Source organism: Mastacembelus armatus, unplaced genomic scaffold (assembly GCF_900324485.2).
Source record: "Mastacembelus armatus unplaced genomic scaffold, fMasArm1.2, whole genome shotgun sequence".
Lineage (NCBI taxonomy): Eukaryota > Metazoa > Chordata > Actinopteri > Synbranchiformes > Mastacembelidae > Mastacembelus > Mastacembelus armatus.
This window is the reverse complement of record NW_022872941.1, coordinates 21,147-48,034: the sequence shown is the minus strand read 5'-3', so window position 1 is coordinate 48,034 and position 26,888 is coordinate 21,147. Positions and strand designations below refer to the sequence as shown.

General features: G+C 42.1%; 1 protein-coding gene across 1 annotated transcript in view; it reads left to right on the top strand.

Moving 5' to 3' along the window:
• The window catches only part of LOC113133256 (whirlin-like), a 59,718-nt gene that overhangs the window by 27,293 nt on the left and 5,537 nt on the right, over positions 1-26,888 (top strand). The window contains exon 2 of the mRNA XM_026311943.1: positions 26,063-26,239. Within this exon, the coding sequence (XP_026167728.1) occupies positions 26,063-26,239 (177 nt within the window). The remainder of the gene's footprint in view (positions 1-26,062; positions 26,240-26,888) is intronic.

The window sequence follows — 26,888 nt, the reverse complement described above, 5'->3', positions numbered from 1 at the left end:
TCGGTCCTAGAACGGAGCCTTGTGGAACTCCATAACTAACTTTTGTGCATGTGGAAGGTTCATCATGGACATGAACAAACTGGAATCTGTCCGATAAATAGGATTGGAACCACTTTAACGCTGTTCCTCTGATACCAATCACATGCTCCAGTCTCTGTAATAAGATATTGTGGTCAATGGTGTCGAATGCTGCACTAAGGTCTAGGAGGACAAGTATTGAAACAAGTCCATTATCTGAGGCTAAGAGAAGATCGTTGGTAACTTTCAACAGTGCTGTTTCTGTACTGTGATGTGCTCTAAATCCTGATTGAAAATCTTCAAATAGTTCATTCCTGTGTAAGTGGTCTGATAGCTGCTTAGCAACAGCTTTTTCTAGGATTTTAGAAATAAATGGCAGGTTGGATATTGTTCAACAGGTAACTGTGTTGTATCAAGAGCGGTTGAGGACAAATGGGCCCTAGGACATGAGTCTGATAAAGGTAAGAAAGAGAGAAGATGCGTTGCATAGGTTTTTTTGTCGAATACACTGTTTTTAAGTAGGATGGTTGAATTAGGTGTTTTTATTGTGACCTGGTAGTGGGGGTCTGGTAGTAGACGCGCTGCCGTCAGCACTCGTGTAACAAGTCCATGTGAACCATTTGCTAGTTAAAGCTCTGTTACAAGACGGGGGCTCCTAAACAGGCTTTTATGTGTACGTGAAACATTACCGGGTAGTCCCCAAGTCATCCTTTATTGCTAGTGTTGCTGGTATTGTAGCATCCGGTCGTAACCAACGTAAGAGCTGAAGGGAGTAAAAATAAAAAAAGGACACCGTGTTAGCGAATCACCATAACTCATTTTTATAATTTGTCCACACTGTGACCAAAGCTAAACCTTTCCTTTTCGTTTATCTTTTAGCTCATTCGTGCGTCTGTCCTACATTCAAGCACTGTTTGTTTTTTCTTCCCTTTTTCTCCTCCCCCGTCAACCTTCATTTCAAAATAAAACTTCCGCCCAAAAAAGGAAATTACCAAACTAAAACCACATAACTTTCATGACTTTACTGTCTCTTACAGGTATCATACATTATAAAATGTTCTATAGGTTGTGGCTGGGGTGGCGTGCATTCTTGATGGAGAAGTGGAGTGCAGGGATGGTCGTTTAGTGTGTGTGGCCAGCTCACGCGAGAGTCCCCAGCAAATCAGAGGTATAGTATGCGAATTTTTAAAAAATGCCTGTGCTCTGGCTGTAGAGAATACAGGGGGAGAATAGTGTGGGAGATTATCTCTGAAGAAGAGATGGCGAGAGTGGCTGTAATAAGCTGCTGAAATAAGCAGAGGTCGTGAGTACATTATTGATTTAAAGAAAACAGTGTTTTAGCATTAGCTTGGCTGACTCGCTTTGTATGCATAGTGGTACAGACCGTCTAGTGCAGGGGTATTCAACTAAAATTTAAAGAGGTCCAGTTAGAGAAAATTTCTTGAAGCTTGAAGATCATAATGTCTAACTAGTTAGTGTGATATATATTTAAGTAGCCTAGTAGTTTTATCAACATCTGCATGTAATCAATACCTGACTGTCAAATCAAATGAATACATAATCTTTATGTTGTGTCTCATAATGGCATTTCACACTGGGAGCCATTTGTTCCTTATTTTTCTCTCCCTTTCTCCTTCTCACTCGGCTGTTTCTCTCCCTTTGTTTTCGACATGTATCGCCTTTTTTCTTTTTCTTTGTAACCGTTTTTTCATGTGTAACTTGCCTCTAGCTCTGTTTACACTGTAGTCATAATGTTTACCGCCTGGAATGCACAGACTTGATTGGCTGAGTGGTATCACGTGGGATGGCTCAACTCACATGCAATTGGTCTGTGCGTTTCCACTACCGTAAAGTCGACAAAAGCTGGTGGAAATAAAAGCGCCCCATTAGGTTTTAAATCATAACCTTCTCTTTTGGCTGTGGGTACGGGTCCGTATGGGGCAGCTTTTGGGTCCGCACCTGTACCGCGGTCCACCTGTTAGTGACCTAGGGTCTGGTGTTTGCTTATCAATGAGGGGGGTATGTTATTGTCTCCAGAAGGGAACAAGCTAGCACCTGTAAGCGCGTTTGTTTCCTTACATGCCACCTCCTAAACCTGGGGTGAGTGGATTGTCACGAGGGAGTGACCCCGCTGTGGTAGAGCCATTCGGACAGCAGAGGTCGCTAGAGTCACCCTGCAAGTCGGCTAGCCGACAGGAGGAGGTGTTAGACCCCAATGAGCAGCAGACGGATAATGACTTCGAGGGTAGGGGGGGTTGCATTTCTTTACAAATTAAATACTTTGTTTAATAAATATCTATATGTAAATAATGGGTTTTTAAATTGTATGGGTCTGTGTGTGCATGTGTGTGTGTGTGTTGGGGTGTTGATGTGTGAATGTGTATAGATGATTTTCAGCCTACTAAAGGACTAAGAAACCCCCCATCATACAGGACCCTGTGTTCAGAGAGGAAGAAGCAAAAGATGAATAGACTTGTTGAAGCGGCACCTCATGTTGATGGCCTCTGTAGCACGGTTCCTGGAGAATCTGAATTCAGCACAACTGTGTGAGCAGGAGGATGACATGTCTGTGGTTTCATTTCAAGGTGATGTGGAATCCTTATGTCCAGCAGTAGATTTTACAATGCTTTTGTCCAGTCAATACGGGTCAAGTCAGGGTTTGACACAGCAGTCTGATGTGTGGTGTGAGAGGTCGCTTTTGCAAACACCCACTGTTGTAGCTCCGCCTATTGATCTGTGTACAATAGGGCATGTTTTGGCATGGGAGTCTGATACAGCCAATTCTGGGCATTCTTCTTCTTACCCACGACCAAATAGGGAACCAGACGCTGCTGCATCTGTTGGTGAGGGATCTGTACACATTTCTTCAGACATAGAGGCATTCATAGCCGATTATCTGCCTTCTACCCCCCTGTCAGATAGTGAAGGTACTACATACAATTCTTCTTCTTCTACAGATAATGAGCCAGACACAGCTGGTTCTGTGCCTACAACTCCAGAGGCTAATGCTGCAGTAGATACAGGGTGTGTCACAGTACAGGTACAGCCTGTTGTAGCATCCAATGTAGCAACACAGACTAGCTGGGAAGACACATTCTCTGTACTGAATGTTTTCAGTCAGGTTTTAGACCCCATCACAGCACTGAAACTGCACTCATCAAGGTGACAAATGACATTCGTCTGAACACTGATGCTGGCAGAGTCTCTGTCTTAGTACTGCTGGATCTAAGTTCTGCTTTTGACAGAGGTTACAAAGGTTAGAGGACTGGATAGGCATCTCTGGTACTGCCCTTAAATGGTTTAAGTCCTATCTTGAAGACAGGAAGTATTTCATTGAAGTTGGTAACTGTGTCTCAGACCAAATGGCGTTTACATGTGGGCTCCCCCAGGGGTCCATCTTGGGACCCCTTTTGTTCAATCTTTACATGTTTCCTTTAGGCCAGTTAATACGCAGCAATAATGTGTCCTACCATAACTATGCAGATGACACTCAGATTTACATTTCACTCACAGCTGGTGAATATGGACCAGTAGATTCATTGTATCACTGTATTGAACAGATCACTCTGTGGATGCAAAACAACTATTTCCAAATAAACAGTGACAAGACTGAAATAATCATCTTTGGGCCACAGAAACAAAGAGAAAGTGTCAGCAGTCACCTTGAGTCTCTTTCTCAAAAATTTAAAAATCAAGTTAGAAATCTAGGGGTAATCATGGCCTCAGACATGACTTTTAACAGCCACATTAAATCGATAACATTGTCAGCATTTTATCATCTCAAAAACATTGCCAGAATCAAAGGGATCATGTCTAAACAGGACTTGGAAAGACTCATCCATGCGTTTATCTCAGGTTAGATTACTGTAACGGCCTGTTCACGGGGCTCTCAAAAAGAGCTGTAAAGCAGCTGCAGTACATTCAGAACGCTGCTGCTCGGGTTCTGACTAGAACTAGGAAGTACAACTACATTACTCCTGTTCTCAGATCTCTGCACTGGCTTCCTGTCTCTCAGAGAATAGACTTTAAAACAGCACTGCTTGCATATAAGTCTCTTCATGGCTCAGCACCACATTACATCTCTGACATGTTGATGCCATATGAGCCATCTTGAACTCTGAGAACATCAGGGACAGGCCTTCTGCTCGTGCCCAAAGTCAGGTGTACCTTATGACGAGATTTTGTCAAGAAAGGGCAAGCATCTGTACAACCCTAATAATGATGCCACAGGCAATAATTTATGTTGCAGCATGTGTGTTATTCACACAATGGGGGATGTGGAACTATTACACAGTGCTAAAGAACTACACACCTCTGTAGGGCTCAACCATACACAGCAGGTGGCTTTTAGTGATGTTACTATATTTGAAAGAGAATTAGGGGTAAAAATTATAATCTTTCATCAAGGTGGTGGTAGAAAACGGCGACTCTATTTCCAAACACACAACACCCCTCATCCACAGACCATTTGGCTGTACTTACATAATGAGCACTATTATCTAATAAAAAACCTTAAGGGTTTTTTTGGGGCATCGTATGTCTGTGAGTAGTGTTACAGCACATATGAAACCCCCGTTACATAATTGCAAACACCTGTGTAATGTCTGCTTCATAGTGTGTGTGCAGCCCCCCCGGCCCCACTGTTAACCCTCTGGGGTCGACGCACGCGCCGGCGCGTTTTGACGCATCTTTTTCTGATAACGCCGAAACAAACTTAAATTACTCCGTCAATTCTGATCGTACAGATAAAAGAAGTATATCATTCAAATCTGTAAAGGGTCTAGTTTTAGTGGTATACCATCATAATAACAACAAAACTTTGTGCTTTTTTTAAATAAAGAAAGCCGACAGGGTGCGCTCTCGGACTTTTCTGTCTCTGCCATTTATCTTCACAGACGCGTAAATAAGAATCTCAGCGAATACTTGGCTCATAAAAATAAGAATTATATGGCTAGAAAGCTTGAAATGTTTTCTTTTGAGTGAAACAATTCAAGTCGAAAACAAATCATCACTACAGGTAATGCGGTCCGGCCTTGTACACTGTCCACTGTTCACATGTAAATAATCTCAGGTGAACCAGGTAAATATGTGCACACCCCCGAGAAATGACATAAAACGTCAAACTTCATCATAGAATTTACTCACTTTTTCGGCACGTTTGGATGATGGCGCGTTACGGACGTGAAGAAGCGCTTCTTGTATTCCACACAGAGACAAATAGTTTAGCTTGTCCTCAGAGTAAAAACACTGATTTTAACTCAAATGAGGATCGTTTGGCTCCTCATTGTTTTGTATTGTGCTGCACCAATTCGTCCCATCTACATTGACTGAAAGGCTCATTATGCGTGTCTTTGTCTGGTCGTTCAGTGCGTCTTTTGTCTTCTCAGGTAAATCACATGACTATTCACCTCAGACACACCCTCTTGCATATGGCCTTTCTGGACAAAAAGTGTCTTAGAAAATTTAAATCAGTGTTTTGTTTACTGTGAATGTGTGAACAAGATGACATTCATAGCACTCTGAAGTAAACACTTTAGCCTACAACATGCAGGTCTCCAAGGTCTTGTGAACCAATGTTCTGTTTGTGTTTTATGGTCTTATTTCAGTGAGTAAAAAATTGTAGTTTTTCACTAACCATGCATAAACACTTTTTTCTCAAAAACACAATAATGTATAAACTTGCTGCTCAGAAATAATTGTAGTCAATTTTGTGCTGATTACAGTGTTATTAGACTTTAGACATTAATATGCTTAAAAGACACTGAAAAAAGCACAAATGTCAGGACATTTGCCCAGGCCCCCAAAACCCCCTTAGACCCCAGAGGGTTAACATGTCCTCTGCCACCAAATCTTTTACACCCACCTTGTCACCAGCAAGCGCAACCCCACCATCAGCAGCCCCTTCTGTGGGTGGTAGCGACAGGGTCAGTACTTCCTTTTCAAGCTCGCCCTGTCTCACAAGTGACAAATATCTCTGTAGAATGCCTGCATACTTTTTAGCCTTCTCATGAACATCAGTGTCTGGTGATTGTGGAACCACTGTCATTTCACAGTCAAGCTCATTTTGCGCCATCTGTCTTATGGTTTCATTGTTCTGATGTTGTTTTAACATTTCCAGCTGATGGTGAGGGATCAAATAAATTTTTTGTGTGTGTTCCAAAACTATCTCCGATTAATAAGGCTAATGATGAATGGTATGGAACTAACAGGGGCAATAGAAAACCACCGGACTGGTTGATGAGTTTCCTTTTTCTAAAACTGGCTAGTTTTCTATCCACTACAAATCTGATTACGGATTTGCGCTTTTTAAGCAGCTTGTACTGCTGGTCAGTCAGAAGAATGTTCCTCCTTAACACATTGAGTCACCGCTATTGCTTATGATGACGCGCCTCTGCTTTGGTGCTGATTTATGCAAGAGCTCCAGCAATGCCAAATTTCTCGGTCGTATAGACAGCAAATTTGTTTTAAGTCTCAAATACTCAGGCATTTTGGCTTTATAATCAATGAGCAAGTACCTGTAAGGAGTGCTTGTTGCATTAAATTCTTTCTTAAAAGTATTTGGTATTACCGGGAAACATCTGCCTGCCTATCAGTGTCACCTGATATTTATCTCTAGGGTTTTTAAATAAAACCAGATAGTTGGTGTTTAAACTAATAGTGCGGCTGGACTTGCCCTGTATGAACAAATTCTGGGCTAGATAAATACAGCTCAAATTCCTATTGTGCACATATTTTGTGAAAACATTTTGAAGCTCCAAATTATCACTGGAATCATTCATCAGATCATCTATAAAAGATTATTATCATCTATAGAAGAATATTTTTGTCTGGAGGCAACAGTGCATCATCATACAATGACTCTGGCAGACCATTGTGAGGATTTTACAACAGAGCAAATGGTCACTGACTTAAACCAATGTGGGGGTTGAATGTTTGCTTGACCCTTTCATGGTATGTGGTTCTGTCTGTTTATTGGTTTAGTGTTTTAGGGTAGAAGGTTGTAAATAACTGTCAACAATTTGTTTCTTTGATGGTAAGAAGACTGAAGATAGTACCTGAACAAACATGTGGAGTCTGTTCAAGATTAGTCCACCCTTTTCGTGTCAAACTGTATATAAACTGGTCTTGTAACACAGACGGGAGAGGACTTCTGCAAGGATGCCCTCTCCGGGCCCGTGATTAAACCTGAGATGATTCATCACACTTGTGGTTGTTTTCTGAGAATTAGCACCTCTCAAACCTAAAGAAATTTCTACCACACCATTGACAAAATTTATGTCTCTGATCTTTAGGAGCTGACTGTACAAAGTCAGCATGAGTAAATGTAAACAACATTCACCTTGATGTTAAACTGTGCATAAAGCCCTACGTTATTTTCACTGGATTCTGGATAACACTTTATTCAACGATGGTAATAACACACTGCAAATTCAAAACATGTAAAAATGTGTTTGTAGCAGTCATAGCCATCCACATAGTATGGTCCCACCTTGTGCTCACCCCCACTGAGTGCATGTCTTATCACACGCTATTCAGACTAAGCCACAAATTCCAGACACTGGATGGACACATCTGAAAATACTTTATTGCATTCCAGGTACATACCATCGTATGTGAGAGCCAGTTTCATAAGTTAGAAACAGTGTCTTGAACACACCCATGCAGCTTGATGCCAGAGTGGTGAAAGCAAAAGGGTGCGTGCATTGCAGAAATGCTGAGCGGTAAATCATGCAGGCCTTTTGCAGTACTTCCACGCCATTGCGGCAGTAATGAGCCAGCGCAAACTGCATTTCAAAGGGTGTGGCATCATGTCATAGCCATAGTACTCCGGCGCTGGGTGCAGACCTACAGTACATAAAATTCATTATCAACTGTATTGAATTTATGTGGAAAGTACCCCTTGGTTAAATCATCTTCACATCCTAAAGCGGCTAGCGTTTTAGCCAAACTCATAGGCATGATATAGCTGTCAAAACCTGAAGCATTATTAGCTATGAATGTATACCCCATATATCTGGTACGCCTGTAGCGTCTAACAAGCACAGCCACACAATTAACACCACTGAAACAAAATGGATAGGGGTTGCCATTCATTTCCATGGCACATACAAAATTGGCCTCATGCCGTCCATCATGATATCTGGTTTCGAAGCCATAAAGAATATAATTATCATGGGGCTCTTCATCTTCTTAAGGGGCCTGGGATGTATGAAACACTAGTGTACCTCGCCTTCTCTGAGTGCTCCACAATAACCACAGCAGGGGTCTGCACATTTGTGAGTAGGTGACTGCTTACAACTCCTGTAAATATTGCCACACTCCTCACAGTATTTCATAGTCTCACAAAGATATCATACAGTGTTTTGTGTCTGGTAATTTGTGTTTCTGGAAACAGTGCTGGGATTTACAGATACGCTTACACTCGCCACATTTAAAACATGTGCCCAAAAGACGGAGAGCACATCTTACATGCACTGTCCAGAGCGGCAGATGTAATATCATGGTCAGACCAGGGGGAGGTCAGTATCAACAAGCAAACGATCAGAGGCACACATCTGAGTCACAGCACCACACCATGTTTCAGGGACTTTGACATCTCATGGATGGAATCAGTTTTTAAAAACACTGCCAGACCTGAATGTACCATTATCAGCTGTGTCAAACACTCACGCCCGTAGAGTTATTGAAGACTATAAATTGGGGAAAGACTGTGAATGTAGTTCAACATACCCCCCCGTTCTCCAGTGAAAAGAAAAACAGGCCTACAGCTGGCCTACATTGTTCCAGGAGGGTGACCCTGTACAGACCTAACACAGCATCCTGGGTGCAATACTGATTTTCAATTGAAATGTTGTTTTTGAGGACAGCATGGTGGCTTTTCCTCCCACAGTCCAAAAATATGCATGTTAGGTTGATTGGTGAATCTAAATGGCGCTACCTGGGGACCGTCCGTCTGTTTCCTCGCGGCGAATCCCGTCCCTCGTTCTCCGACATTCGCGGCCAATCGCCGTCGTCCCTGTCCAGTTTCTCCAGAATTGTCGGCCAATCCCGTCACTCATCGTCCAGAATTCTCAAGTCCCCTCCCTCTTCGCCCAGAATTGTCGACCAGTCCTCTGTCGGCCAAAGTCCTTCGACTTTGAAAGTCCCGCTGTCAGCGCCACTCTGCTCATTCATTCAACAAATAAAGGTAAGTAACAGAGACTAAACTTTAATTTCTGTCCATAGTTTATAGCTAATTTTCTAAACAGTCATGATTCTTAATGACACTATAATGTTAAGTGTCAAGAAGCAGCGGAGTTACGTGTTTATCTCATCTTACATAGTGAAAATGTTGAGGATGTGATTGCAGCCGCTGTATTTATTACCTTATTTAAGTTCAGCACCAGCAAGTACGTACAATATAATGACGCAAACCTCTCAGATTTATTATAAATGCTGATGACTGTACTGTCCAGACATAGAAGTTTCTCTGATCTGATGGTCAAAAACAAAGCAGAGCCATGATGTTATTTTAACTGCAGCCTCAGTCTATTTACTGTAACGTCATAACGCTGCTAAATTATGCTGTTAAATTATATTCTCATGTTGTTTCAAGTCACATTGGGAATGAGATCTGTGTTGTATTGTCTAGTGCACCTGTTGTTACACAAGGTCTAACCTTAACTACAGTGTGTTTACTTCCTTCTAATACTCTAAATTTGACTGAGCTGAATCTAGTTGTGTTAAACAGCTGTACAGCTTTATGTCCCACACTGAGATGACATTTGTCTCAACATGCTGATTTTCCAAAAGTCCACTGGTGCATTTGTGTGTTACCAGAAATATCACAGACACTAGTTTGTCAAAAACATGCATCCATAATCAAACTAGGCAGTTGGAAGTCAAGCTTTTGTACCAGATGTTATGTTATTTTATTCAGCCTGGAAACAGACAGACACAGACAAACACATCTTAAGGCACTTTACAAAAACAAACAAACAAAAAAAAACACTGTGTTGTTTGCGTTCCAACACGTTCCTCCAAACACAGATGTCTGTGTTTGCAGGAACGCAGACATGCAGCTGTGGTTTCCATATAAACCACACAAAATGTATGTCACAAAATGATCACGCTTTCCTGTTGTGTTTTGTATGACTGATTCTTTTCTGTGCACCTGTAGTCTTCCAGCTCTGCCCCCCTTCCATCACACACACCACAACCAGGAACATCAGCAGTACCCTCTTCTGCACAGACAGCCACACCGGGACAGACACTGCTCAGGCCCACTTTATACAGACGGCCTCTCCCTGTCTCTCCCTCCCTCTCCTGTGTTGGCAGCCATCTCGGCCTCCTCTCCCAGGACCCCCGGCCGTCACCCCAGCAGTCCCTGAGCAACGTCAGGTAGGTCTTTTTGCCACAGGTTGTACTGTGTCATGTGTGCTGTTTTTCTACTTGTGATGGTAGGATTACTTTTGATTACTTTGTTCACTAGGCTGTGGATGAGCGTGGTGTAGAGTGGACAGCCTAGCAGAGTACTCGGTGAAACTGAGGACCTAAACTGGCCTGATGCTCAGCAACCAGCAGGTCACCACCACTGTGTCCCTCTGGCAGAATCTTCTGCCATACAATAAGCAGCATGTGGCAAATGCTGCTTGGTATATTATTATTATTATTGACATGAGTGAATGTGTTGTGCTATGCAGTTGTAATGACAGTTTTTTGGGCTATTAAATTATTGATATTATTATATTACATTTTCACATTATAATATTGTATATATTTATGTTCTATATTGATTTTAATTATGTATATAATATTTTTAGATTGTAATAAAGTTTGGATTACATTTTTAAAGCATCTTTCAAGTGCTCTAATCCTTTATATCTTAGTATTACTTTTATTTAACACCGAGATTTTATAAAAAAAACAAGCCAAATAGTATACAATGACTAGAAAAACTTTTAAAACATGTAAAGTCATTCTTACTAATGTTAGTTACATGTTAACACAATATGCAAACATTCAGCAGCAAACTCTTAACGTCTGGTTGTAATAGAATAGATGGAATTGATATTTCAAGTTAATTATATGGAATTTCAAAGTTTAATGACACTTAGTACGAGTTGGAGTGAAACAAACACATGCCGCAGTCGGGGATTGAACCGCTAACCTTTGGATCTATAACTCCCCCTGCTGTAGTTCGGCCAAGTGTTAAATTTTGGCTCAAATCTTACAGTAACACAATGAAAATTGCATCTGACAGCGTCAACTTGGTCAGACGTTCTGTAAGAGTAATAAAAACTCTGAATGAATTTCGATTTCTTCAAAATTTCCATTTTTTTCTCATTTTTTCCTCTTCCCCCATCTTCCCCTTCTTTCCTCCTTCTTCCCACCCCGTGAAAGACTATTGTTCCCCAGCTTTTGCCCGTAGGAGTGAGTGTGAGTGTGTGAGGTTGTCTGTCTTTGTGTGTCTCTATGTGGCCCTGTGATGGACTGGTGACCTGTCCAGGGTGTACCCCTGCCTTTCACCCAAAGAGAGTTGGGATAGGCTCCAGCAGATCCCCGTGACCCTGGCTTTCAGGAAGAAGCGGGTATAGAAGATGGATGGATGGATGGATGTTGTTTTTGACCTAATGAAAGTATTTTTATCTGAAATATTGTTTTTGACCTAATGAAAGTATTTTTATCTGAAATATTGTTTTTGATCTGATGAATGTATTTTTATTTGAAAAGTTGTTTTGACATAATCAATGTATTTTCATTTGAAATATTTTTTTTACATAATGAATATATTTTTATTTGAAATATTGTTTTTGACCAGATGAATGTATTTTTATTTGAAATAATGAATGTGTACAAAGTTATTTTCTTTCATTGTAAATAAAAACACGCTGTGAAACATATGCACTGAATATGTTTTTATTATTTTAATCATCTCAGAAATGCACATTGAACATATGTAAAGTTGTGGTATACAGATGCAGGTCTGATTTTATTAACAAAGTGCTAAACCCGGACATCATTGCGGGTAAAATCAGGGCCATATTTGTTAATAAACATTTTGTAAGTTATTCCTTTCTGTACATGCCACAGGAAAAACACACAGTGCTGACCCCATGTTACAGAGAGGTCAGACTACATCTGACTGTTGGAATAAAGCACCCTGGTGGTGTTTTTCAGGAGAAACTTGCTTATATGAGGGTAAAAACTGTCTGGTGAATGTCCAATGCTTGCCAATCACCTGTAAAATATATTGCCAGCCAGTGTTGCCCTGGTAGGTACGATGGATCAGTGTTTTACAATCAACACTGCAGGACGTTTTGAGACTGACCAGCTGGTCATGTGCTAACACCCCACAAAATCAGTGTCCTTACTAATTATTCTTCTGACAGTACAAGTCAATTAGTTTAGTAATAGTCCACCAACACTTGCCTGCTGTTTGATATTTCAATGACTGAATCAAAAACGGCATAACAAATCATGTTAATGGTGCACTGGAGTGGTGTTTGGAACCACGCTTCCAGCCTCACATTCCCTGTCTTAATCAGGGAGACGGTCCCTGCCCTGCTGCCTCCCGGCTCCAGATTAAAGCAGAACAAGGTATACCCCCGCCCATACTTCTCACATGAAATGGCCAATGGTCTGTCTTTAAGATGACGCCTGGTGGTCTGAATCAGCTGGTAATACTCACGCGCGTACTGGCCTCTGGGAAAATGCAGCTGAAAGGATTTGGCGTTCAAAATGAAATGGGTGTATGTAATGCTGTAACTGCCTGTGTACGCTTCATTGTCAAGGAAGGGTGAAATTGGGATTTTTTTCACAAAAAGGTTGGCTGATAAGATTTTCACACTGTATTGTGTATTGGGGGTGACATTAAACAGAATTCATCTTTTGACCGTATGAATTTCATAGAAATGTCAATTCCGTTAAGTAAAAATTTGTCCTGACAAAACAAATCAGCATGCAAAGGTGCAATAAATTCCACAATCCTGCTGTGTATCTCCCCCTGGTCACCAGCCCCTAGTTGTCACCATCCACTGCCGTGTTATTCATGTGACAAGGTGTGTCCTTAGCAAACAACACAGTGTTTTTTTTGTTTGTTTTGTAAAGTGCCTTAAAATGATTTGTATTGTGATTTGGCGTTATACAAATAAAATTGAATTGAACTGCGTATCCAGCGTGTCTTGCCCATAGTTGATCAGACACTAATCCTACGATAGGGGTATGTGTTAGACGCCTGGGTAATTAGTCTGTCCCCAAGCATCACATCCACCTGTGAAAACATTGCAGACAGTTTTCTTTCTGCCTGTATTGCAGCCTCTACCGGCCATTTTACGCAGTTTCTTAAACCTGCTTGCAGCCACGACCACCGGAGGCCTCTTGGATTCCCTTTCTCTGTACACTGCCACACCTCTCCCTCCTGTTTCCCATTCACAATCTTCCCACTTATATTGGACACAACCTCCCCCATAATATTAGTGGCTGCTGTTTTCAGATGAGGTTTTGCTGAGCCCGCTTCTAAAGAGTGGGATCGCCATCCTGAATAGGCCTCAAAACTTTCCGTACTGTATACGCATTCCACTAAACCCCAGTAGCTCACCTCCTGCCTGGACCTCGCAGTACCTTAGAAACCTCTCGCCATTATCATGTGTATGAGCCACGCGCATCATCTTTTCTTTCTATTTTAGAAGCCCCGTCTCACAGGTCGGAAATGTAGTTTCACAATGACCTTACCATTGAGAAATGGGATATGTTTGTTCTGATCATTCATTAATGGAATTTCAATATTGTCTATGGCGGTTTTTGAAAGAGACGTGTAATGGGGCTTGTCAAAACATGATGTGTGTATTTACCGTGTATATTGACGCATCTAAGCAGTGGTACGTGCGAGTCTCCTACCAGACCACAATGTCTGAATATACATAAATATTTTACAATCCGGCATGAATGTCTGTGGGGAATACTTGCCTCATAAAAATAAGAAATATATGGCTAGAAAGCTTGAAATGTTTTCTTTGAAATTAAACAATTCAAGTCGAAAACAAATCATCACTTTTTATTTAATCCGTATGAACGTAAGGAGACATGTTTTCTCCTGTCTCACCTCATTACAGCTAATGTGATCCCACCTCACACTGAGTGCACTGTTCATATGGAAATAATTAATTCTGTGCACGCCCCTGAGAAATGACATATCATAGAAGTTACTCACTTTTTCTGTGCGTTTGGATGATGGCACGTTACGTAGGGGAAGAAGCGCTTTGTATGTTCCAGACAGAGACGAAGAGTTTAGCTTGTCCTCAGAGTAAAAACACGACTCAAATGACGAATGTTTGGCTCAGCATTGTATTGTATTGTGCTGCACTAATCCCCTCTCAGCCACATTGACTGAAAGGCTCATTATGTGGTTTTTTGTCTGGTCGTTGAGTGTGTCTTTTGTCTTCTCAGGTAAATCTATCATATGGCCTTTCTAAACAAAAAGTGTTGTAGAAAATTTAAATCAGTGTTTTGTTTTCTGTGAATGAGTGAACAAAATGACTTTCACATCATTGTGAAGCAAACACACTACAACATTCAGTTGCATGGTTAGTTTTTATACACAATCATGTATAAACTTGCTGCTCACATATTATTGTAGCCCAGTTTGTGCTGATTACAATGTTATCAGACTTTAGCCATTAATATGTTTAACCCTCTGGGTCGACGCATGCGCCGGCGCGTTTTGACGCATCTTTTTAAGATAAGGCCGAAACAAACTTAAATTACTTCGTCAATTCTGATCGTACAGATAAAAGAAGTATATCATTCAAAAGAAGTATATCATTCATTTAAGGAGCGGCGCTCCTTACATTCCACACAGAGACAAATAGTTTAGTTTCTCCTCAGAGTAAAAACACTGATTTTAACTCAAATGAGGATCATTTGGCTCCTCATTGTGTTGTATTGTGCTGCACTAATCCGTCCCATCTACATTGACTGAAAGGCTCATTATGCGTGTCTTTGTCTGGTCGTTCAGTGCGTCTTTTGTGTTCCCAGGTAAATCACATGACTATTCATCCTCAGACACACCCTCTTGCATATGGCCTTTCTGGACAAAAAGTGTCTTAGAAAATTTAAATCAGTGTTTTGTTTACTGTGAATGTGTGAACAACATGACATTCACAGCACTCTGAAGTAAACACTTTAGCCTACAACATGCAGGTCTCCAAAGTCTTGTGAACCAATGTTCTGTTTGTGTTTTATGGTCTTATTTCAGTGAGTAAAAAATTGTAGTTTTTCACTAACCATGCATAACCACTTTTTTCTCAAAAACACAATCATGTATAAACTTGCTGCTCACATATTATTGTAGCCAATTTTGTGCTGATTACAGTGTTATTAGACTTTAGACATTAATATGTTTAAAAGACACTGAAAAAAGCACAAATGTCAGGACATGTCAAAATTTGTCCAGGCCCCAAAACCCCCTCAGACCCCAGAGGGTTAAAAGCAACTGAAAAAAGCACAAATGTCAGGGCATGTCAAAACTTGTGCAGGACCCCAAAACACCCTTAGACCCCAGTTAATGTCCGGTTGAACCACTTCACAATACTCACTTTAGTTGCGTTTAGTGTAGGGAAATGTGTGATTTTATACTCTTTCATCAGGCGTTTGAATTATTTATTATAAAACTAGCTGCCTGGATCCATTTTTAGTTTCAGAGGCACGCGCCCCTCACACAGAATATCCTTAAACGCTTTTGTTATAGCGAGACCTGTCTTTGATGTAAGACATCTCACCCATCCATATTTAGAAAATACATCAATACATGTTAAAAGGTAGCGCACGTTGTCGTTCTCTGCAGTATATTCACTCACATCCCGCGGGATCATAATAGAGTTTATAAAGCAGCCATTCCATGGCTCCCAAAAAACAATGATGCATTTCTTTTCAAAACTCGTGTTTTTTATTCACAAACCCAGAAACATAAATCGTTGTGTCAGCGTGTCTGTATATTGGAAATTAGCAGAGAAATTCTTTTGGTTCACACACGAGTTTTAATTGAAATTCCAAACTCTTGTACAAGAACCCCTTCCTGGTCAGAAAATCGCAGTCTGCAAGCAGTCAGCTGAAACCAACTTCGCAGGAAAGAGATGCAAAACAAAGGAAAACATGACATTATAAAAAAATCACATCTCATTGGTTAACTACAGATGGGGGAAGTCACGGTTTTAAACTTGACTCCCCTTCGTTGGTGCTCAGGCTCAGTCCTGGCCTCTTGGCACTTGTCTCCTCCAATCCCTGGGGGCCAGCGCCCTGTTGTGAGAACTAGGAAGTTAGAAGCTTCAGTCTTATCTGTCCCTCCCTTATTTGGAGTTATTCATCACTCAGCAGTGTCGAGGTACAGTCTCTTCTCTGCCTCCAGTGTCTTTCAGTGTCTAATTACTCTGAGTCACAACACATTCTTAACCTGCTATTCATATCTACATCTACATAGGTATATTAGTATGCAATATTAGTGTGAGTGTAAGTGGTGTGTTCCTTCTGCAGAAACCTCCGCTCTTTTCAATACCTTGTGTGTTTCTTCACACCGTGGAGACAGTGCTTTTAACCTTCTTTCTTTAGTGTGTCAGGTCTGCATAACTCTTTGCAAAAATGTGTGCATGAGCAATATTTAACAAGATAAATGGAATGTAACTGCTAATAATACTTTTCCCAACATTGGGAAATTCAAGAATGACACTTAATAAAATGAAAACACTCAGCTTCTTAACGATGAGCATAAAAACATTAATATGTCAGGTATAAAAAACATTCAGCTTCTTCAGGACAGGTTTAATCAGTCTTAATGTTGTAGTTTAATAGCATTTTCTTCTTCTGCATCATGTACAAAATGACATCGTCACTCCTGCCCAGGTATCCACGAATCAACCAGTACACTCTACAGTTTAAGGGCCCCCAGATTGGCTCAATTACCGAGTGGTTCTCTGTAGTTTTCAGCATTTGCAAAATCACCTCGTCAGCATCAATCCTGTTTGCACGGAAGAATGCAGAAACAGCTGGGATGAATCTGTTTGTCCAAAGCTTCTGCAGAACCAGATCAAAACGGTTCAGAAGGAAATCTGATGGGAAGCCCCACAGACTGCTCGCCCCACCAGGTGGTCCACCGCAATCTTCAGGTTATGCATTCATTTGCTCCTGCTCGGGTTGTGATGATGATGGCAAAATACTACAACACAGCTCAGCCAGTGACAGGGGGTCGTTAATGTCTATTTTAAATATACAGAAATAAAAAGACTTAAGACACAAGATCCTGATTAAACACCATTCACACACACGCACGCATATACGCATATACACACCCACACAATATCAAACCTCACAGGTTTGGCTCCGTGCCTTGTGGAGAAGGAATGACCCCATCAATCTCCAAAGTATCATAAAAGAGACGCTTCCCAATGCTCTCAAAATCTCTGCTGATTTTGTCCTTCTTGGGATTCATCGATCTCACTAAACACACCCTGCAGGCCATACCAGTCGCACCACTAATTAAAGAACCACTCTTTAAACCACAACTCACATTCATGATGTGAAATGGGATACGGGTGCGCTTGTCATGATTAGGGCGCGCAACGATGCGCTCCCGATCCCCACAAAATCTCAGAAAAATAAAGTCAGTCACACAGGCCTCGGTGGGCAACGACCCTGTGCAGCTCAGGGTCTGTTACACTGGACCACTGCAAAACGTAGACTCTATCGTCAGGACCCTGGCGGTCGAGGTCCTGGCAGACCACATCACGAAACAGTGTCCAGTCCTTCATGCTCATGCTATGCGACCCACCTACCCCCCAGTGTTCCCCACCCCATTCCTCTACACAAAACGAGACACAACCATCCCAATATTTAATCTTATACATATACCTTCCAGAGCCTTCAAACAACGGCTCATACGGAGGCGCAACCCCAATCACTACTCTCCTGGTCCCAGTGTTACCAACTAGTCAGTAAGGAAAGTAGCTATTGGCTGTCCTAAAAGTCGCTAGAAGTTGCCAAATGACGTCATCGCGTAATTTGCATAATGTCCATGGCACATGCTGTAATTGTGATGGACACTTTTGCCAACTTCAGAGATGGAAAGTAAGAGACAATTGTGATTCTTTATAAGAAATAAGGGACAGGATGAGAGACACTCAAAATATTTGTACTGCGCCATATAATGTAGGATGACAGCCTGTAGTTCTCAGAAATAATTACATTTGTCTTGCTTAACCTATAACTACAGTCACTGCTGCTGATGCCGATTCTGCTGCTGCTGCTGCCTGACAGACCCATGGAAACCGATAATACTCTTAGCTCAAATTCATTTCAATTTAATTTTATTTGTATAGCGCCAAATCACAATACAAATCATCTCAAGGCACTTTACAAAAACTAAAACTAAAAACCCAACAATTCCCTTATGAGCAAGCACTTGGCGACAGTGGAGAAGAAAAAACTCCCTTTAACGGAAGAAAAAAACCTCCAGCAGAACCGGGCTCAGTTTGGGCGGCCATCTGCCTCGACCGGTTGGGGTGAGTGGATAGAGCAGAGAGAAAAGAACAGCAACAATAAACAACAAATAGACACTGCAAGTTGGTGGGGCCAGTAACTGCACATCAGCGATAAACAGCTCCAGGACCAGGGACACGGTGTGGGGGGGGTTAGGGTAGGGGAGCTCAGTGCACCGATGGTCCTCGGGCAGTCTAGGCCTATAGCAGCATAACTAACTAAGGGATGGTTCAGGGTTGCCTGAAGCCAGCCCTAACTATATGCTTTGTCAAAGAGGAAGGTTTTAAGTCTAGCCTTAAAAGTACAGAGAGTGTCTGCCTCCTGAACCCAGGCTGAGAGCTGGTTCCACAGGAGAGGAGCTTGATAGCTAAAGGCTCTGCCTCCCATTCTGCTTTTGAGAACTCTGGGAACCACAAGTAGACCTGCACTCTGAGAGCGAAGTGGTCTATTGGGATAATATGGTACTATGAGGTCTTTAAGGTATGAAGGAGCTTGATTATGAAGGGATTTGTATGTGAGAAGAAGGATTTTAAATTCTATTCTATATTTTACAGGGAGCCAATGAAGAGAAGCCAATATAGGAGAAATATGATCTCTCTTGCTAGTTCCTGTCAGGACTCTGGCTGCGGCATTCTGGATTAATTGGAGGCTTTTTATTATGATATTAGGACATCCAGATAGTAATGAGTTACAGTAATCTAGCCTTGAGGAAACAAATGCATGGACTAGTTTTTCTGCATCATTTTGAGACAGGATGTTCCTAATTTTGGAAATGTTGCGCAGGTGAAAGAATGCAGTTCTAGAAATTTGTTTTATGTGTGAGTTAAAGGACATGTCCTGGTCAAAAATAACTCCAAGGTTTTTTACAGTAGTGCTGGAGGCCAGGGCTATGCCATCTAGAGTAGCTATAATTTTAGAAAAGTTATTTCTGAGATTTTTAGGCCCAAATATAATGACTTCTGTTTTCTCCGAGTTTAAAAGTAAAAAGTTACTGGTCATCCAGGCCTTTATGTCAGTTAGACAGGCTTGAAGTCTGGTTAACTGGTTTGTGTTAACAGGTTTAATAGATAGATATAACTGAGTGTCATCCGCATAGCAGTGGTAATTAATAGAGTGCTTCCTAATGATATATCCTAAAGGAAGCATGTACAGGGTGAACAGAATCGGTCCTAGCACAGAACCTTGTGGAACTCCATAACTAACTTTTGTTCGTGTGGAAGGTTCATCATGGACATGAACAAACTGGAATCTGTCCGATAAATAGGATTGGAACCACTTTAACGCTGTTCCTCTGATACCAATCACATGCTCCAGTCTCTGTAATAAGATGTTGTGGTCAATGGTGTCGAATGCAGCACTAAGGTCTAGGAGGACAAGTATCGAAACAAGTCCATTATCTGAGGCTAAGAGAAGATCGTTGGTAACTTTCAACAGTGCTGTTTCTGTACTATGATGTGCTCTAAATCCTGATTGGAAATCTTCAAATAGTTCATTCCTGTGTAAGTGGTCTGATAGCTGCTTAGCAACAGCTTTTTCTAGGATTTTAGAAATAAATGGCAGGTTGGATATTGGTCTATAATTAGCCAAGACTCCTGGATCAAGACTAGGCTTTTTGAGTAAAGGTTTGATTACTGCAGTCTTAAAGGCCTGTGGCACGTAGCCTGATACTAGAGATAAATTTACCAAGTCCAATAAAGATGAGTTCATTAATGGCAGGGTGCCTTTAAGCAGTCTAGTTGGGATGGGGTCCAAGAGACACGTTGATGATTTCGATGAAGCAACTATTGATGTAAATTCAGAGAGATCTATAGGAGAGAAGCAGTCTAAACATAACTGAGGTCCTACAGATGATTCAAGAGCTACTGTAGTAAAAGATTCATTTATTGCAGGTATAGGAAGCATCTGCTGAATTTTATCTCTAATAGTTGTGATTTTATTTGTAAAGAAACTCATAAATTCATCACTGCTGAGAGCTAAGGGAACACTGGGCTCAACGGAGCTGTGACTTTTTGTCAGCCTGGCTACAGTGCTGAAAAGAAACCTGGGATTGTTCTTATTTTCCTCTATTAGTTCAATTCAATTCAATTCAATTTTATTTGTATAGCGCCAAATCACAATACAAATCATCTCAAGGCACTTTACAAAAACTAAAACTAAAAACCCAACAACATCATTAGTGATGAATAGTATGCAGTTCTGGCTTTACGGAGAGCTTTTTTATATGTTAGTAGACTGTTTTTCCAGGCTAGAAAAATTTCCTCTAAGTTTGTGGAACGCCACTTCCTTTCCAGCCTTCGTGATGCCTGCTTTAAGGTACGAACATGTAAATTATACCATGGGGCTAGTCTTCTCTGAATCACTAACTTCTTTTTCAGAGGGGCTACAGAATCAAGCGTTTCACGCAGTGAGGTTACAGCGCTGTCAACAACATGATCAATTTGGTAGGGAGTAGGATTAAGGCAGCTGCCCTCCACTATGTTTATACTTGGCATAGATGCAAATAAAGATGGAATCATTTTCTTAAATTTATTAACAGCGTTGTCGGATAAACATCTGCTGTAGTGGAATTTTCTTCCAGACGCTGCATGATCCATCATTTTAAATTCGAAAGTTATTAAAGAATGATCTGACAAAACAGGATTTGGGGGAAAAATTATTAGATGTTCAATTTCGATGCCATAGGTCAGAACAAGATCAAGGGTGTGATTAAAACAGTGGGTGGGTTTATTAACGTTTTGAATGAAACCAATTGAATCTAATATAGAATTAAATGCAATGCTGAGGCTGTTATTTTCAACATCTACATGAATGTTAAAATCTCCCACTATAATGACTTTATCTGATCTAAGCACTAAATCAGACAGGAAGTCAGGGAATTCAGTTAAAAACTCTGAGTAAGGAACAGGTGGATGGTACAAAATGACAAGTAGAACTGGTTTTTGTGTTTTCCAGTTTGTATGTGAGAGTGAGGCTCTCAAATGAGTTATAACTGTTCTGAGGATGAAAGTTTAATAGGTTTGACTGGAAGATTGCAGCTACTCCTCCACCTCGACCTGTGCTTCGAGGAACATGATAATTTTTATGACTGAGGGGGGTTGATTCATTCAGACTGACATATTCATCCTGCTGTAACCAGGTTTCAGTAAGATAAAGTAGGTCAATTTGGTGATCAGTTATCAAATCATTTACTAACAGAGATTTAGAAGAAAGGGCCCTAATATTTAATAATCCACATTTGACAGTTCTGTTTTTCTGTTCAATAAGAGGAGTGGTCTTAATTTTTATTAAGTTTTTATGAATAACTCCTCTTCTGTTAACTTCTGATTTGTTTGATTTATATGTTCGAGGGGCAGACACAGTCTCTATGTGGTTTGAAGGGGGCGGCGGCTCTAAGGAAACTGCAGAGAAGCGTTTTAGACTGAGTCTCTGCATCCCGGCCCCCACCCTGGATTGTCAGGCTTTAGGTCGGCTAAGAAACTCGGCCAAATTCCTAGAGATGAGAGCTGCACCATTCAAAGTGGGATGGATGCCATCTCTCGCTATCAGACCGGGTTTTCCCCAGAAAGTGGCCCAATTGTCTATGAAGCCCACATCGTTTGCTGGACACCACCTAGACAGCCAGCGACGGAACGATGACATGCGGCTAAACATGTCATCGCTGGTCAGATTGGGGAGGGATCCAGAGAAAACTACGGAGTCCGACATTAATTTGGCAAAGTTACACACCGACTCAACATTAATTTTAGTGACCTCCGATTGGCGTAATCGGGTGTCATTGCTGCCGACGTGAATAACAATTTCCCCATATTTACGATTAGCTTTAGCCAGCAGCTTCAGATTTGACTCGATGTCGCCCGCTCTGGCCCCAGGAATACATTTGACTATGGTCGCTGGTGTCTCTAGCTTCACGTTCCTGACTATGGAATCGCCAATTATCAGAGTCGGTTTCTCAGCGGGTGTGTCACTGAGCGGGGAAAATCTATTAGAAACGTGAACAGGCAGGTGATGAGCCGTGGGCTTCTGCTTAGGAGTACGTTTCCGTCGGACCGTCGCCCAGGCTAATTCTCCGGGCTGCTCCGGAGCTGCCCTTGGACCGCTAACAGACCCTGAGCTCGGTGGCTCCACACCAGCTAACGGGGCTAGGCTAGCTGGCTTTTGTTCGAAGGTGCGGAGCCGCGCTTCCAAATCAGTGATCCTCGCCTCCAAGGCTAACAGAACCTTACACTTAATACAGGTATCATTATCGCTAAAGGAGGCAGAGGAATAACTAAACATGTGGCAAACCGAGCAGGAGAGAGAGAGAGAGGGAGAGGCCATGTTAGCTAAGATAACTAGCTAGCTAAGCTAACCGGTAGGCCAACGAGCGCTAAGTCAGGAAATAGCAACAAACACCGGTCAAAACAGAAAGGTATCCGACCAGCACCGGAATGCAGCAGCCAGTGAACCGTTCAAAGTCTAGCCGGTTCCCAGGTGTGCCAAACCACAGCTAGTCTGCCGCCAGTCTGCAGACGAACCACACAACACACACAACACGACACGCCTGCAAGACAAAAGTGATTCGCTTACCCGGATGTTCAGCTACTCACCTCAGCCACCAAAAAAGGATCCCCTGTATATGTGTGTGTCAGTCGGCACATACATCACACACACACACACACTCACAGTGCTATACTTGTGGTGCTGCTGAGCCGAAAATCACACACTATGAACAGAACACTATCCCATTTATACTGTACATGTTAGCACAACCCACAACACCGCGCAACCAAAGTCAAAGTCAAAGAAGCTTTATTGTCACTTCAACCATATATAGCAGACTCAGTACACAGTGAAGCGAAACAACGTTCCTCCTACACCAGAGGTGCTACACAGAACACAGACAAAGTACAGTGACGCAGACAAACATAGAGCTATGACAGAAACTAAAACTAAATTATAATTAAAAAAAATAAAGATTAAACTAAGAAAAATTAAACAATACTTAAGGTGCATTCTTTAAGAACTTGACATACAACTGAAGTGCACAGAAAGACAAGGCAAGACAAGACAGTGCATACAAACAACATATAGGCTGACTTTGTGCAATGACCAGTAAATGTGCCACAATCATGGTAAGACAATGTGCAAAGAACAGTATGTACAGTGATTGCAGATATTAAAGTGACAAATGTAAACAGGATTAATATAAATATTAATGTAAAGTGGCATGTACGTTTTTTTCTTTTTTTTTTTTGTGCGTGTGTGTTATGTATGTGTGTGTGTCCGTGTCCAGCACAGTTCAGTTCTCCTCGGAGATCAGATCTTGGTTGTATGTGTGTGTGTGATGCCTGATTCTCTTCATCTCTGTTGAGATGCCTGATTACCTGAGGGAAGAAACTGTTTAACAGTCTGGTTGTGTGGGTCTGAATGCTTCGGTACCTATTTCTGGATGGCAGGAGGGTGAAGGCTGTGTGGGATCACCCTCAATGCTGTTAGCTTTGAGGATGCAGCGTGTGGAGTAAATGTCTGTGATAGAGTGAAGAGAGACTCCGATGATCTTCTCTGCTGTCCTCACTATACGCTGAAGGGTCTTGCGGCCTGAGATGATGCAATTCCCAAACCAGGCAGTGAGGCAGCTGCTCAGGATGCTCTCGAAGGTAGAAGGTGGTCAGGAAGGGCGGTGAAAGATGAGCCTTCCTCAGCCTTCGCAGGAAGTAGAGATCCTGCTGGGCTTTCCTGGTGATGGAGCTGCTGTTGAGTGACCAGGTGAGATCCATGTGAACACCAAGGATATGCTGACTCGTCATTCTTGCTGATGAGACCCACCACGGTCATGTCATCGGCGAACTTGATGATATGATTAGAGCTGTGCATTGCTACACAGTCATGAATCAGCAGAGTGAACAGCAGTGGACTGAGCACACAGCCCTGAGGAGCTCCAGCGTTCAATGTGGTGGTGCTGGAGATGCTGTTCCCAATCCGGACTGACTGAGGTCTTCCAGTCAGGAAATCCAGGATCCAATTGCAGAGTGAGGTGGTGAGGCCTAGCAGACTCAGCTTCTCGATTAGGTGGTGAGGAATGATCGTGTTGAATTCTGAACTGAAGTCAATGAACAGCATTCGTAGGTAAGTGTCTTTATTGTCCAGGTGTGTCAGGGCCGGATGGAGGGTTGTGCTGATGGCATCTTCTGTGGAGTGATTTGGAAGATACACAAACTGCATGGGTGGCAGCAGGTTCTTAATGTGCTTCATGACGAGCCTCTCGAAGCACTTCATGATGATGGGTGTGAGAGCGACGGGACGGTAGTCATTGAGACAGGACACTGGAGACTTCTTCGGCACGGGGATGATGGTGGTTGACTTTAGGCACTTTGGGACGATGGTGCTGCTCAGGGAGATGTTGAAGATGTCTGTGAAGACATCCTCTAGCTGTTCTGCTCACTCCCTGAGCACTCTGCCAGGAATGTTGTCTGGTCCAGCAGCTTTCCGTGGGTTAACTCTGCATAGAGTTTTCCTCACGTCAGCCGTGGTGAGACAGAGCACCTCGTCCTCTGAAGAAGGGATGGTCTTCCTTGCTGTCAGGTTGTTACGTGCCTCAAACCGGGCGTAGAAGCTGTTCAGCAATAGCAATAGCAACTTGCGCCGCCTAGGAGGAGGAGAATGTGATGTTGTTTTATTGATTTATCATTTTATTTCCGTTCATTATGTACAGACACACCCATTTTTGACCCCCCCCATTGCATCCCCAGGAAACACACCACCTTTATACTACTCAAGCCAAGGGAGCTGCAGGGGTTTGAAGAGCTAAGCTGAAAGAAGAATGTAAGGGAGAAATTATGAAACGATGCAGTGATTCAATATGAGACAAAGATTCAAAACAATGCATCCGTGCCAACGGACAGGACAGCATTGTTACTTAGTTACTGATTGATATAAGACCCTGAGATCAAACGGCAATGAATAATTGTCATATCTACTGGGAAAAGACTGGTTGCAGAGAATTCTAGGTGCAGATATTGCTTGTGTGATAGGCTTCACTAGTACACTAGAAACTCTAGAAAATATGCCCATATTGGATGACTCTGTAGGCCCGACATCCATTGCAAATATTCTGTTGTTAGGTGGGAGGTGCATGCTAGGCCTGGGGTTTGGTCCTGATTGCCATCTGTTGTTAGGTTTAGGCAACAGAAGCACTTTGGTTAAAAAAACACTGTAGGTTGGATAAACAAATGTGCTGTGTCAGTAATACCCACTAGATTTTGCTTAATAATATCTGTATGAAGAAGTACAGAAATGTCAGTTTAGCTAATTCTTCCATCTTGGTGGTGTCACTTTAGTTGAAAACCTAAGGTATGCTGCAGCTTTTGCCACTCCCAGCTTCACTGAGGGCTGCAGGTGTGCATCATTTCAGCTGCAACCACACCGGACAATAATAGGGGACTTTCATATTGTTCATGTACAAAACAAATAGCTGAAATGTAGAAAGTCATTTTATTGTCTAAATCAGATGAAAAATAATTTGGCCTTAGTGAAAGTTCTTCTTCCTTTTCTGATGCAGGTGCTTAAAGGATGCAAGAAGCTGATCATGTCAGTGTGTTCCATGGGCCAGATCCCTGGAGGCTACATCACCAACCATGCCTACAGCTGGGTGGACCCTCAGGGCCAGAGTGTCTCCCCACCGCCCAGTACCCAGGAGGCCAACCAGAGCCACAAGCACAACATGGGAGAGAGGACGGTAAGAAAAATCTGTGTCTGTGCATTGTGGTAGTTTTGGAGAAAAATGTCCAGTGTATAAGGTGGCTGTAGTAGACTGAAGAGAGGCAGTAGTATAGGATTTTAAACGTGAACATTTTGCTTTGAAAGCAAATCTGTGGGTTTTAAAATGCCATGTATCAGATTTAAAAGAGTTTGTTTCTTATGTAGAGGTTGAGTCAGGGCAACTGGACTTCTAGTTTTTAGGTCAAAACGTTTCACTACTCATCCAAGTAGCTTCAGAGAGAAAGCTGATATGGAAACTCTAATTTATCTTTCAGGTTGGTTTCCACCCTATAGGCTAGGGGTGGATGCCTGTGCCCTGTGCTTTTCACAGATTCAGATTCAGCAGGTGCATCCTGAGCATGTGGCAGATGTGAAAGGGTCTGGAGAAGCCGTGGAGAATGTTATGCTCCCTGTAACATCACTCAGCCGGTTTGGTGGTGGGTCAGTGATGGTCTGGGGAGGCATATCCATGGAGGGACGCACTGACCTCTACAGGCTAGACAACCGCACCGACTGCCATTAGGTATCACGATGAAATCCATGGACCCATTGCCAGACCCTATACTGGTGCAGTGGGTTCTGGGTTCCTCCTGGTGCACAACAATCCCAGCCTCAAATGGCGAGAG